Here is a 13,706-nt window from a genome sequence, read left to right on the forward strand (position 1 = left end):
ATCATGCTTCAATCTTTTCTTAGTATTCAACACACTCTAAAGAAAGTTTCACAAATCTTGAATACCAAGCATATTATTATTAGGCAAATTACCATGCCATTTAAGAGACTCTCAAATTAATTTAAGTGAAGCATGAGAGATCAATAGTTTCTTTAAAACGAATCCACCACCATGATCTAAAAGATCTAAGTGAAGCACATAGAGCAAAATTGTCTAGCTCGAAGGATATAAGTGAAGGACATAGAGCAAAATTATCTAGCTCAAAAGATATAAGTGAAGCACATAGAGTATTCTATCAAATTTTAATTCATGTATGGATCTCTCAAAAGGTGTGTACAGCAAGGATGATTGTGGTATACTAGCAAACAAAGACACAAATAATACAAGACGCTCCAAGCAAAACACATATCATGTTGGTGAATAAAAATATAGCTCCAAGTAAATTACCGATGGAAGTGGACGAAAAGAGGGGATGCCTTCCGGGGCATCCCCAAGCTTTAACTTTTTGGTGTCCTTGGATTATCTTGGGGGTTCCATGGGCATCCCCAAGCTTAGGCTCTTGCCACTCCTTGTTCCATGATCCATCAAAAGAATTCACCCAAAACTTGAAAACTTCACAACACAAAACTAAAAATAGAAAACCCGTGAGCTCCGTTAGCGAAAGATAACAAAAGACCACTTCGATGTACTGTAATGAACTCATTCTTTATTTATATTGGTGTTAAACCTAATGTATTCAAACTTCTCTATGGATTATAAACTATTTTACTAGCCATAGATTCATCAAAATAAGCAAACAACACACGAAAAACAGAATCTATCAAAAATAGAACAGTCTGTAGTAATCTGTAGCTAGCGCAAGGTCTGGAATCCCAAAAATTCTAAAATAAATTTCTGGACGTGAGGAATTTATCTATTAATCATCTGCAAAAAGAATTAACTAAATATCACTCTTGACATAAAAATTACATCAGTTCTCGTGATCGCTAAAGTTTCTGTTTTTTACAGCAAGTTCAACAAGACTTTCCCCAAGTCTTCCCAACGGTTCTACTTGGCACAAACACTAATTAAACACAAAAAAAACAACCTAAACAGAGGCTAAATAATTTATTTATTACTAAACAGGAGCAAATAGCAAGGAATAAAAATAAAATTGGGTTGCCTCCCAACAAGCGCTATCGTTTAACGCCCCTAGCTAGGCATAACAAGCAAGAATAGATCTAGGTATTGCCATCTTTGGTAGGCAATCCAAAAGTGGCCCTCATGATAGTTTCATATGATAATTTTATTTTCTTTCTTGGAAAGTGTTACATGCCCTTTTTTAATGGAAATTGAAATCTAATATTCCCTTCCTTCATATCAATAATCGCACCAACCATTCTAAGGAAAGGTCTACCAAGAATAATAGGGCAAGAGAACGGGGCTTGCCTGCGGCCGCTTGGTGCGACCATCCGTGCGACGCAGCCATCGCACGGCTGTGCGTGCACCCCCTCCGCTCCAGATTTTCTCATCCAAAAATAAAAACAAATACATATCATAATACCTATTCCCTTCCGTAATACTCTCATCATTAAAACTGAACAGAGGACGGAAGGAAATAATCACAATCACCCGCGAAACAGATACACAGAATACACGAAAGCGCGCCAAAATGCAAAAGTACTGCTCATAGGAGGCGGCCGGCGGAGGTGACCTACAGTCTTAACGCACACAACAATCCTGGGCGAAGCAGAGGGATTCTTCTTTTCTTCCTTTGAATTGTGCAGCAAAGGAATCTGCGCCTCTGATGGCTTCTCCGAGGAGTGGTCCGACGAACCAGGAGGGTGCCGATCAATCTGCTCCGAGGAGTGGTCCGATGAACCAGGAGGGTGACGATCAATCTGACGCATCAAAAGTAATAAATCTCACTCAGTTCTTCAAGGTCAAATTCTCTAATTTATTTGTTTTGAACCATTGCGGGAGACTACATAGCCCTCAATGCAAACAAATATGATTGTCAAAAAGATTGACTTACCATTAGCTGCGACACGATCCCGAGTGTTGGACAGAAAGAAGTAGCATGTATGAAGCATAATAGAGCATTACCATGCACCCTTGTGGAACTTGTACAACAAACCGTGGCCACAATCTGCAGATCCAAACAGCGACGGAAAATTAGTTTATTCTGCATTTAGAAAAACAAAGCAGTACCATGTACAGTACCCCTAATTCACATTTAATTGAATGTGCGGACATTCTTGTAGCATCTCTGATTTCAGTTCCTGGAAAGCATCCACTATAGTTTTTGTATTCAGTGCATATAGTTCCTGGGAAGTATTAACTAAATCGAATCTTAATTGATATATGATCTGCAGGAAACCGCAGTAGATCACACTGATGAAAGGGTACCAAAACTTGGCATGAAATTTTTATCTGAAGAGGAAGCCTATTTATTTTATAACAACTATGCTAATGCTATCGGTTTTAGCATCAGAAGAAGCAGTGGTCATAAAGTAACAAACACTTCTACAATGCAGCAATGGACATTTACATGCTCTCGTCAAGGTATGGGTTACTTTTAATTTGTTTTGATTCTAATCACTACTTTATGCTCTAAGACAATTATACTACAACTTATAGGCCATCGCCGGGAAGATAAAAGAGAGGAGATATTCAGTTACAGTAGGCCTGAAACACGATGTGGCTATGATGCCCATATGAAGATTGGCCTTAGAAATGGAGTTTATTATGTGTATGAATTCGAGGGGGCACATAATCACAATCTTGCTCATGGAATCATGGCCCAATACCTGAGATCCCAGAGAAAGGTGACAGAAGCACAGATAGCAAATGCAGAGATCGCAAAGTCAGTAGGTATTTCAAATAAAGCAACAATCGATTTGATGGCCAAAGAAGCATGTGGAAGTGAAAACCTTGGCTTTATACCTCAAGATATGAAAAACCGTTTGTACTCAAAGAGAACAATAAAAACGAAGGTAGGTGACACAGGGGGAGTATTAGAATACATGGATAAAAAGGTCTCGGAAGATGTCAACTTTTTCTATTCAATTCAAGTGGATGAGGATGAATTGATAACTAATATTTTTTGGGATGACTCCAAAATGGTTTCAGACTATGCGCTATTCAGTGATGTTATATGCTTTGACACCACATACAGGAAACTAGATGATGGACATCCATTTGGTTTGATTGTCGGGGTGAATAACCATCAGAAAACTGTTGTCTTTGGTGCTGCACTTCTCTATGATGAAACCGCTGCAAGTTTTGGTTGGCTTTTCAGAACTTTCCTAAAAGTTATGTCAGGAAAACATCCACGTACAATTCTCACCGATGAAGATGCGGCAATGGCGAAGGAAATTCATGAAGTCTTCCCTCACTCTCACCATAGACTTTGCGTGTGGCATATGATTCAAAATGCTTGCAAGCACCTCGCTGGAGTTGTTGACGAATATAAGAAGTTCAATGCTGATTTTCAGCACTGTATATATGATATAGAAGAGGAGGATGAATTTGTAGGTGCATGGGATAAAATGATTGACAAGTATGGACTACGTGACAATGAATGGCTGCAAAGGCTATTTGAGAAAAAGGAACAGTGGGCACTAGTGTATGGTAAAAATACGTTCACTGCCCACATGAGCACTACCCAAAGAAGTGAAAGCATGAACAATGAACTAAAGAGATACATTAGTATTAAATATGACATGCTTACTTTCTTTGAGCATTTTGAACGGCTAGTTTTGGATAAAAGATGTGAAGAGGTGAAGTATGACTTTAAAGCAACACAGACTACTCCCAAGTTGAAGGCAGAATCTAGCTATATGTTAACACAAGCTGCAGCTACATATACTCCAGCAATATTCAAGATGGTTCAAGATCAAGTGCTTCGGACTCTGAACTATGACACATTGCTTTCTGATGAAAGTGACACCGAGATGAAGATTTATGTAGTAAAATTTCATGGCACACAACGTGAACATGTTGTTAGATTCACACCAAAAGAAGAAAAGGTTAGCTGCAGCTGCAAAAAGTTTGAGTTTGCTGGAATCCTTTGCTCACATTGCTTAAAGGTACTCGATATCAATAATATCAAGCATATTCCAGGAGAATATATCTTAAAACGGTGGACAATTGATGCCAAAGTTCTAGATATAACAAGCAAATGCAACCGGCATGAGAACCTAAAAGCAAGAATGTCTAATTGCTATAAGGAACTGTGTAGAATGTTTGTGAAAATAGCTGCTCGTGCAGCTGAGTTAGAAGAATCATACAATAAGGCTGTTAAGTGTGCAGAGCAATTAGCACAAGATGTGGAAAAATGGTTGAAGATTAGAGTTGATCCAGATTTGGTTAGCGTTGATCCAAATTTGGATAACTCATGTACTAAAGAAGGTACAAACTATACCAACAATAATTTCCTAGACTACTGTAAAACAAAGTCTGATATTTATCATTATAGTGGCAGGTGTGAATATCCCATCTAGTAGGATTTCAAAACATGGTGAGGGCCTTGCAAAACCAAAAGGTATGAAGGTCAAGGAGAAGACTGTCAAAGGATCAAAAAGACCCGTTGGCGGATTTGAGAAAGCAACTTCAAAAAAGAAAAAGAACACAGATGATAGTGTACAACAAGAGACTCATGGCCCGTCAATGGTATTATACTTTGTCACATTGTGGCTTATAAAATATTCAGTTGTACTGACCTTTATCTATCAATTTTTACAGGGCCCTTTGGAGAAACCGACTTCAAAAAAGAAAAAGAACAAAAATGATATTGTACAACTACAGCCTCATGGCCCCTCAACGGTATAACATTGTCACTTGTTTCTTTTAAAACCTACAACTGTAATGACCTTTCTCTATCAATTTCAACAGGGTCCTTTAGAACTTTTCGGAAACCAAATGGGTGCATATCAATTACCCTACAACACTATCGTAACTGCTTCAATGCAACCATCAATTGGTAACATCCCGATGCCACCACAGACCCAACAACTGTTGACGGGATTCCAACCATACAACACAACAATGGTAGAAGCAATCCACATTTTAAAGTTTTCGTTTTTTTTCAAACTTCATTGAAACTGAACTTTGCTACTTTGTGCATAGTGTCATCCCACAAACCACATGTACACCTATTTACAGTAGCAGAACTCTGCTCTGAATCCCTCCCTGCATGAGACCATTCAGGAAAATCAAAGCTTCTTTCTTCAACCAAAGTCAACATCTATCCTAAATGGTACAATGCAGCCATCAATTGGTCAAACCATCTCAATGCCACCACAAAGCCAAGAACCACAAAATACTCTACTGGTATAACATTCCACCCTTTCTACTTTTCCAATTTTTTAAACATCATTGAAACTGAACTTTTCTACTTTGTGCACAGGATTATCAGACAAACCACACGTACACCTATCTACAACAGCAAAACTTGGCTCTAAATCCCTCTTCGACAGAGACTATTGGAGCCTCTAACTATAGTTCGATGACAGGAGAAAATCAAGGCTTACTTCTTCAACCAAAGGCGACATCTAATATAAATGCTACAACACAGCCATCAATTGGTCACACCACCCTGATGCCACCACAGACCCAAGACCCACACAATAGTCAAGTGGTATAACATTCCATACTTTCAAGTTTTCCAATTTCTGAACTTCAATGAAACTGAAATTGCTAATTTTCTGCCCAGGGTCATCCGATAAATCACATGTATTTACAACAGCAACACTCAGCGTAGAATCCCTCAGTGCAAAGAAACATTGGAACATCTACCTCTAGTATGATGACAGAACAAAATCAAGCTTTCCTCAATCAACCAAAGCGAGCATGATCTATTTCGCTGTCGCATGTTTTATCTCATGTGTGTTTTGACGTCCAAGTTGCAAATAATTTGTATAGAACTTATACGTACCATCAACTGAATGCTACTACATCTTCCCAATCAAATATACTAGTTCATGGATATTGTTTTATTGCAATGGTACTAATTCATAGAATTAGCTATGAAGAATTTTCCACAAGCATCGTGCTCATACGAGCCTCTAAGCTATCTTTCTTTCAGTTTATGTTACGATGACAGGGATCCCAATGATCCATTTTAATTCTGCAAAATATATGTACACAGAACCATCTATCTGAATGTCATGCTAAGAGACATAGAGCGAACAAAGAACAGATTGAGAATCGGTCTGAATTTAGCATGCAAAGAATCTTAATTTAACTGAATGAAAGCAGAGTAATGGAGTTGCTATTAGCTTTCCTTCTCTGAATTTAATGGGAATGCCACAAGAAGAAGTGAAAATTACCTCTGTTCATTGGAGGTAATGATGTATGTATGAGCTGCAATCCCTTTATTCTTCCTCTCCGAGTACCAAATAGATGGCGCTCATGCTGATGTCCTCCACTTCCTTCTTCTCACCTCTTGACTCCTCCACAAGCCCGAGGACCAACCTGCCAAGGACACGCCGCCCTCTTGCAAGGGCGTCCCACATGCTACCACTAGGATCCGTGTCTCATATTAGCGAGGACGGCGCCGCGGAGGATCCTATTCTGACCGAGCTGCTGCACAGCCAATTCTAGCAGGCGCACCAGTGCGGCGGCCAGCCAGGACGGAGATGCTGGTCTAGCAGGCGCATGAGGCCGGCGGCCAGCCTAGTCGGGAGGGAGGTCTAGCAGGCGCACGAGGTCGGCGGCCAGACTAGCCGGGAGGGAGGTCCAGCAGGCGCACGCGGGCGGCCGCCAGCCGAGCCGGGTGAAGGAAATATGCCCTAGAGGCAATAATAAAGTTATTATTTATTTCCTTATATCATGATAAATGTTTATTATTCATGCTAGAATTGTATTAACCGGAAACATAATACATGTGTGAATACATAGACAAACAGAGTGTCACTAGTATGCCTCTACTTGACTAGCTCGTTAATCAAAGATGGTTATGTTTCCTAACCATGAACAAAGAGTTGTTATTTGATTAACGAGGTCACATCATTAGTTGAATGATCTGATTGACATGACCCATTCCATTAGCTTAGCACCCGATCGTTTAGTATGTTGTTATTGCTTTCTTCACGACTTATACATGTTCGTATGACTATGAGATTATGCAACTCCCGTTTGCCGGAGGAACACTTTGGGTGCTACCAAACGTCACAACGAAACTGGGTGATTATAAAGGAGCATTACAGGTGTCTCCAAAGGTAGATGTTGGGTTGGCGTATTTCGAGATTAGGATTTGTCACTCCGATTGTCGGAGAGGTATCTCTGGGCCCTCTCGGTAATACACATCACATAAGCCTTGCAAGCATTACAACTAATATTTTAGTTGTGAGATGATGTATTACGGAACGAGTAAAGAGACTTGCCGGTGACGAGATTGAACTAGGTATTGGATACCGACGATCGAATCTCGGGCAAGTAACATACCGATGACAAAGGGAACAACGTATGTTGTTATGCGGTCTGACCGATAAAGATCTTCGTAGAATATGTAGGAGCCAATATGGGCATCCAGGTCCCGCTATTGGTTATTGACCGGAGACGTGTCTCGGTCATGTCTACATTGTTCTCGAACCGTAGGGTCCGCACGCTTAAGGTTTCGATGACAGTTATATTATGAGTTTTGATGTACCGAAGGAGTTCGGAGTCCCGGATGAGATCGGGGACATGACGAGGAGTCTCGAAATGGTCGAGACGTAAAGATCGATATATTGGACGACTATATTCGGACATCGGAAAGGTTCCGAGTGATTCGGGTATTTTTCGGAGTACCGGGTAGTTACGGGAGAAGTAATGGGCCTTGATGGGCTTTAGTGGGAAGAGGAAAAAGGCTGCTGCGCCCCCCCTCCCCTCTAGTCCGAATTGGACTAGGGAAAAGGGGGCCGGCCACCTTTCCTACTCCTCCACTTCCTTCTCCCTTCCTCCCCTCTTGGTGGACTCCTACTAGGACTTGGAGTCCTAGTAGGACTCCACATCCTGGCCGCGCCTAGCCTTGGCCGGCCTCCTCCTCCTCCATCCTTTATATACAGGGGCAGGGGGCACCCCATAGACACACAAGTTGATCCTCGTGATCGTTCCTTAGCCGTGTGCGGTGCCCCCTTCCACCATATTTCACCTCGGTCATATCATAGCGGTGCTTAAGCGAAGCCCTGCGACGGTAGAACATCAAGATCGTCACCACGCCGTCGTGCTGACGGAACTCCTCCCCGAAGCTTTGCTGGATCGGAGCCCGGGGATCGTCATCGAGCTGTACGTGTGCTAAGAACTCGGAGGTGCCGGAGTAACGGTGCTTGGATCGGTCGGATCGGGAAGACGTACGACTACTTCCTCTACGTTGTGTCAACGCTTCCGTTGTTGATCTACAAGGGTACGTAGATCATACTCTCCCCTCTCGTTGCTATGCATCACCATGATCTTGCGTGTGCGTAGGAAATTTTTTGAAATTACTACGAAACCCAACAGTGGCATCCGAGCCTAGGTTATTTATGTTGATGTTATATGCACGAGTAGAACACAAGTGAGTTGTGGACGATACAAGTCATACTGCCTACCAGCATGTCATACTTTGGTTCGGCGGTATTGTTGGACGAGACGACCCGGACCAACCTTACGCGTACGCTTACGCGAGACCGGTTCCCTCGACGTGCTTTGCACATAGATGGCTTGCGGGCGACTGTCTCTCCAACTTTAGTTGAACCGAGTATGGCTACGCCCGGTCCTTGCGAAGGTTAAAACGGAGTCTATTTGACAAACTATCGTTGTGGTTTTGATGCGTAGGTGAGATTGGTTCTTACTTAAGCCCGTAGCAGCCACGTAAAACTTGCAACAACAAAGTAGAGGACGTCTAACTTGTTTTTGCAGGGCATGTTGTGATGTGATATGGTCAAGACATGATGCTGAATTTTATTGTATGAGATGATCATGTTTTGTAACCGAGTTATCGGCAACTGGCAGGAGCCATATGGTTGTCGCTTTATTGTATGCAACGCAATCGCGATGTAATGCTTTACTACTAAACGGTAGTGATAGTCGTGGAAGCATAAGATTGGAGAGACGACAACGATGCTACGATGGAGATCAAGGTGTCACGCCGGTGACGATGGTGATCATGACGGTGCTTCGGAGATGGAGATCACAAGCACAAGATGATGATGGCCATATCATATCACTTATATTGATTGCATGTGATGTTTATATTTTTATGCATCTTATCTTGCTTTGATTGACGGTAGCATTATAAGATGATCTCTCACTAAATTATCAAGAAGTGTTCTCCCTGAGTATGCACCGTTGCGAAAGTTCTTCGTGCTGAGACACCACATGATGATCGGGTGTGATAGGCTCTACGTTCAAATACAACGGGTGCAAAACAGTTGCACACGCGGAATACTCAGGTTATACTTGACGAGCCAAGCATATACAGATATGGCCTCGGAACACGGAGACCGAAAGGTCGAGCGTGAATCATATAGTAGATATGATCAACATAAACGATGTTCACCATTGAAAACTACTCCATCTCACGTGATGATCGGACATGGTTTAGTTGATTTGGATCACGTAATCACTTAGAGGATTAGAGGGATGTCTATCTAAGTGGGAGTTCTTAAGTAATATGATTAATTGAACTTTAATTTATCATGAACTTAGTCTTGGTAGTATTAGCATATCTATGTTGTAGATCAATAGCTCGCGTTGTTGCTTTCATATGCTTATTTTGATATGTTCCTAGAGAAAATTGTGTTGAAAGATGTTAGTAGCAATGATGCGGATTGGATCCGTGATCTGAGGTTTATCCTCATTGCTGCACAGAAGAATTATGTCCTTGATGCACCGCTAGGTGATAGACCTATTGCAGGAGCAGATGCAGACGTTATGAACGTTTGGCTAGCTCAATATGATGACTACTTGATAGTTTAGTGCACCATGCTTAACGGCTTAGAATCGGGACTTCAAAGACGTTTTGAACGTCATGGACCATATGAGATGTTCCAGGAATTGAAGTTAATATTTCAAGCAAATACCCGAGTTGAGAGATATGAAGTCTCCAACAAGTTCTATAGCTAAAAGATGGAGGAGAATCGCTCAACTAGTGAGCATGTGCCCAGATTGTCTGAGTACTACAATCGCTTGAATCAAGTGGGAGTTAATCTTCCAGATAAGATAGTGATTGACATAATTCTCTAGTCACCATCACCAAGTTAGTAAAACTTCGTGATGAACTATGATATGCAAGGGATAACGGAAACGAATCCCGAGCTTTTCATGATGATGAAATTGATGAAGGTAGAAATCAAGAAAGAACATCAAGTGTTGATGGTTGACAAGATCACTAGTTTCAAGAAAAGGGCAAAGGGAAGAAGGGGAACTTCAAGAAGAACGGCAAGCAAGTTGCTGCTCAAGTGAAGAAGCCCAAGTCTGGTCCTAAGCCTAAGACTAAGTGTTTCTACTGCAAAGGGACTGGTCACTGGAAGCGGAACTACCCCAAGTGATTGGCAGATAAAGAGGATGGCAAAGTGAACATAAGTATATTTGATATACATGTTATTGATGTGTACTTTACTAGTGTTTATAGCAACCCCTCAGTATTTGATACTAGTTCAGTTGCTAAGATTAGTAACTCGAAACGGGAGTTGCAGAATAAACAGAGACTAGTTAAGGGTGAAGTGACGATGTGTGTTGGAAGTGGTTCCAAGATTGATATGATCATCATCGCACACTCCCCTATACTTTTGGGATTAGTGTTGAACCTAAATAAGTGTTATTTGGTTTTTGCGTTGAGCATGAATATGATTTGATCATGTTTATTGCAATACGGTTATTCATTAAAATCAGAGAATAATTGTTGTTCTGTTTACATGAATAAAACCTTCGATGGTCATACACCCAATGAAACAAGTTCATTGGATCTCGATCGTAGTGATACACATATTCATAATATTGAAACCAAAAGATGTGAAGTTAATAATGATAGTGCAACTTATTTGTAGCACTGCCGTTTAGGTCATATTGGTATAAAGCGCATGAAGAAACTCCATGCTGATGGGATTTTGGAATCACTTGATTATGAATCACTTGATGCTTGCGAACCATGCCTCATGGGCAACATGACTAAGACTCCGTTCTCCGGAGCGAGCAACTGACTTATTGGAAATAATACATACTGATGTATGCGGTCCGATGAGTGTTAAGGCTCACGGCAAGTATCGTTATTTTCTGAACTTCACAGATGATTTGAGCAGATATGGGTATATCTACTTGATGAAACATAAGTCTGAAACATTTGAAAAGTTCAAAAGAATTTCAGAGTGAAGTGGAAAATCATCGTGACAAGAAAATAAAGTTTCTACGATCTGATCGCGGAGACAAATATTTGAGTTACGAGTTTGGTCTTCAATTAAAACAATGTGGAATAGTTTCACTACTCACGCCACCTGGAACACCATAGTGTAATGGTGTGTCCGAACGTCATAATCGTACTTTATTGGATATAGTGCAATCTATGATGTCTCTTACCGATCTACCACTATTGTTTTGGGGTTATGCATTAGAGACAGCTGCATTCACGTTAAATAGGGCACCATCTAAATCCGTTGAGACGACACCATGTGAACTATGGTTTGGCATGAAACCTAAGCTGTCGTTTCTTAAAGTTTGGGGTTGCGATGCTTATATGAAAAAGTTTCATCCTGATAAGCTCAAACTCAAATCGGAGAAGTGCGTCTTCATAGGATATCCAAAGGAAACTATTGGATACTCCTTCTATCACAGATCCGAAGGCAAGACTTTTGTTGCTAAATTCGGAAACTTTCTGGAGAAGGAGTTTCTCTCGAAAGAAGTGAGTGGGAGGAAAGTAGAACTTGACGAGGTAACTGTACCTGCTCCCTTACTGGAAAGTAGTACATCACAGAAAACTGTTTCAGTGACACCTACACCAGTTAGTGAGGAAGCTAATGATAATGATCATGAAACTTCAGATCAAGATACTACTGAACCTCGTAGATCAATCAGAGTAAGATCCGCACTAGAGTGGTACGGTAATCCTGTTCTGGAAGTCATGCTACTAGATCATGATGAACCTACGAACTATGAAGAAGCGATGGTGAGCCCAGATTTCGCAAAGTGGCCTGAAGCCATGAAATCTGAGATAGGATCCATGTATGAGAACAAAGTATGGACTTTGGTTGACTTGCCCGATGATCGGCAAGCAATTGAGAATAAATGGATCTTCAAGAGGAAGATGGACGCTGATAGTAGTGTTACTATCTACAAAGCTAGAATTGTCGCAAAAGGTTTTCGACAAGTTCAAGGTGTTGACTACGATGAGAGTTTCTCACTCGTATCTATGCTTAAGTTTGTCCGAATCATGTTAGCAATTGCCGCGTTTTATGAAATCTGGCAAATGGATAAACAAAACTACATTCCTTAACGGATTTACTAAAGAAGAGTTGTATACGATGCAACCAGAAGGTTTTGTCAATCCGAAAGGTGCTAACAAAATGTGCAAACTCCAGCAATCCATCTGTGGACTGGTGCAAGCATCTCGGAGTTGGAATATACGCTTTGATGAGTTGATCAAAGCATATAGTTTTATACAGACTTGCGGTGAAGCCTGTATTTACGAGAAAGTGAGTGGGAGCACTACAGCATTTCTGATAAGTATATGTGAATGACATATTGTTGATCGGAAATAATGTAGAATTATTCTGTAAAGCATAAAAGGAGTGTTTGAAAGGAGTTTTTCAAAGAAAGACTTCGGTGAACCTTCTTACATATTGAGCTTCAAGATCTATAGAGATAGATCAAGACGCTTGATAAGTTTTTTCAATGAGTACATACCTTGACTAGATTTTGAAGTAGTTCAAAATGGAACAGTCAAAAAAAGAGTTCTTGCCTGTGTTACAAGGTGTGAACTTGAGTAAGACTCAAAGCCCGACCATGGTAGAAAATAGAAAGAGAATGAAAGTCATTCCCTATGCCTTAGTCAGAGGTTCTATAAAGTATGCCATGCTGTATACCAGATCTATTGTATGCCCTACCACTGAGTTTGGCAAGGGAGTACAATAGTGATCTAGGAGTAGATCACTGGACAGCGGTCAAAATTGTCCTTAGTAGAATAAGGATATGTTTCTCGATTATGGAAGTGAAAAAAAAGGTTCGTCGTAAAGGGTTACGCCGATGCAAGTTTGACACTAATCTAGATGACTCTAAGTCTCGGTCTAGATACATATTGAAAGTGGGAGCAATTAGCTAGATTAGCTCCATGCAGAGCATTGTTGACATAAAAATTTGCAAAATACATGCGGATCTGAATGTGGCAGACCCGTTGACTAAGATTCTCTCACAAGCAAAACATGATCACACCTTAGTACTCCTTGGGTGTTAATCACATAGCGATGTGAACTAGATTACTGAATCTAGTAAACCCTTTGGGTGTTGGTCACATAGCGATGTGAACAATGGGTGTTAATCACATGATGATGTGAACTATCGATGTTAATCACATGGTGATGTGATCTAGATTATTGACTCTAGTGCAAGTGGGAGACTGAAGGAAATATGCCCTAGAGGCAATAATAAAGTTATTATTTATTTCCTTATATCATGATAAATGTTTATTATTGATGCTAGAATTGTATTAACCGGAAACATAATACATGTGTGAATACATAGACAAACAGAGTGTCACTAGTATGCCTCTACTT

At 40.8% G+C, this 13,706-nt stretch overlaps 1 protein-coding gene across 1 annotated transcript; it reads left to right on the plus strand.

Moving 5' to 3' along the window:
• Positions 1–3,005: 3,005 nt before the first annotated feature.
• On the plus strand, positions 3,006–5,784 carry LOC147986962 (protein FAR1-RELATED SEQUENCE 5-like). Its single transcript, XM_087542219.1, has 5 exons — positions 3,006–4,392; positions 4,466–4,653; positions 4,726–4,806; positions 4,876–4,963; positions 5,696–5,784. The coding sequence occupies exons 1-5, from the start codon at positions 3,006–3,008 to the stop codon at positions 5,782–5,784; spliced, it is 1,833 nt and encodes a 610-aa protein (XP_087398345.1).
• The last annotated feature ends 7,922 nt before the right edge of the window (positions 5,785–13,706 follow it).

The sequence above is a fragment of the Triticum urartu genome, chromosome 2A, assembly GCF_056163025.1.
Source record: "Triticum urartu cultivar PI428250 chromosome 2A, HENAU_Tu73, whole genome shotgun sequence".
NCBI classification, from domain to species: Eukaryota; Viridiplantae; Streptophyta; class Magnoliopsida; order Poales; family Poaceae; genus Triticum; species Triticum urartu.

Coding starts and splice junctions, on each gene's coding strand:
- LOC147986962 (XM_087542219.1), top strand. CDS start 3,006: ATGGATAAAAAGGTCTCGGAAGATGTCAACTTTTTCTATTCAATTCAA. Junction 4,807..4,875: donor AGCCTCATGGCCCCTCAACG/GTATAACATTGT, acceptor CAATTTCAACAG/GGTCCTTTAGAACTTTTCGG. Junction 4,964..5,695: donor TTCAATGCAACCATCAATTG/GTAACATCCCGA, acceptor TTTTCTGCCCAG/GGTCATCCGATAAATCACAT.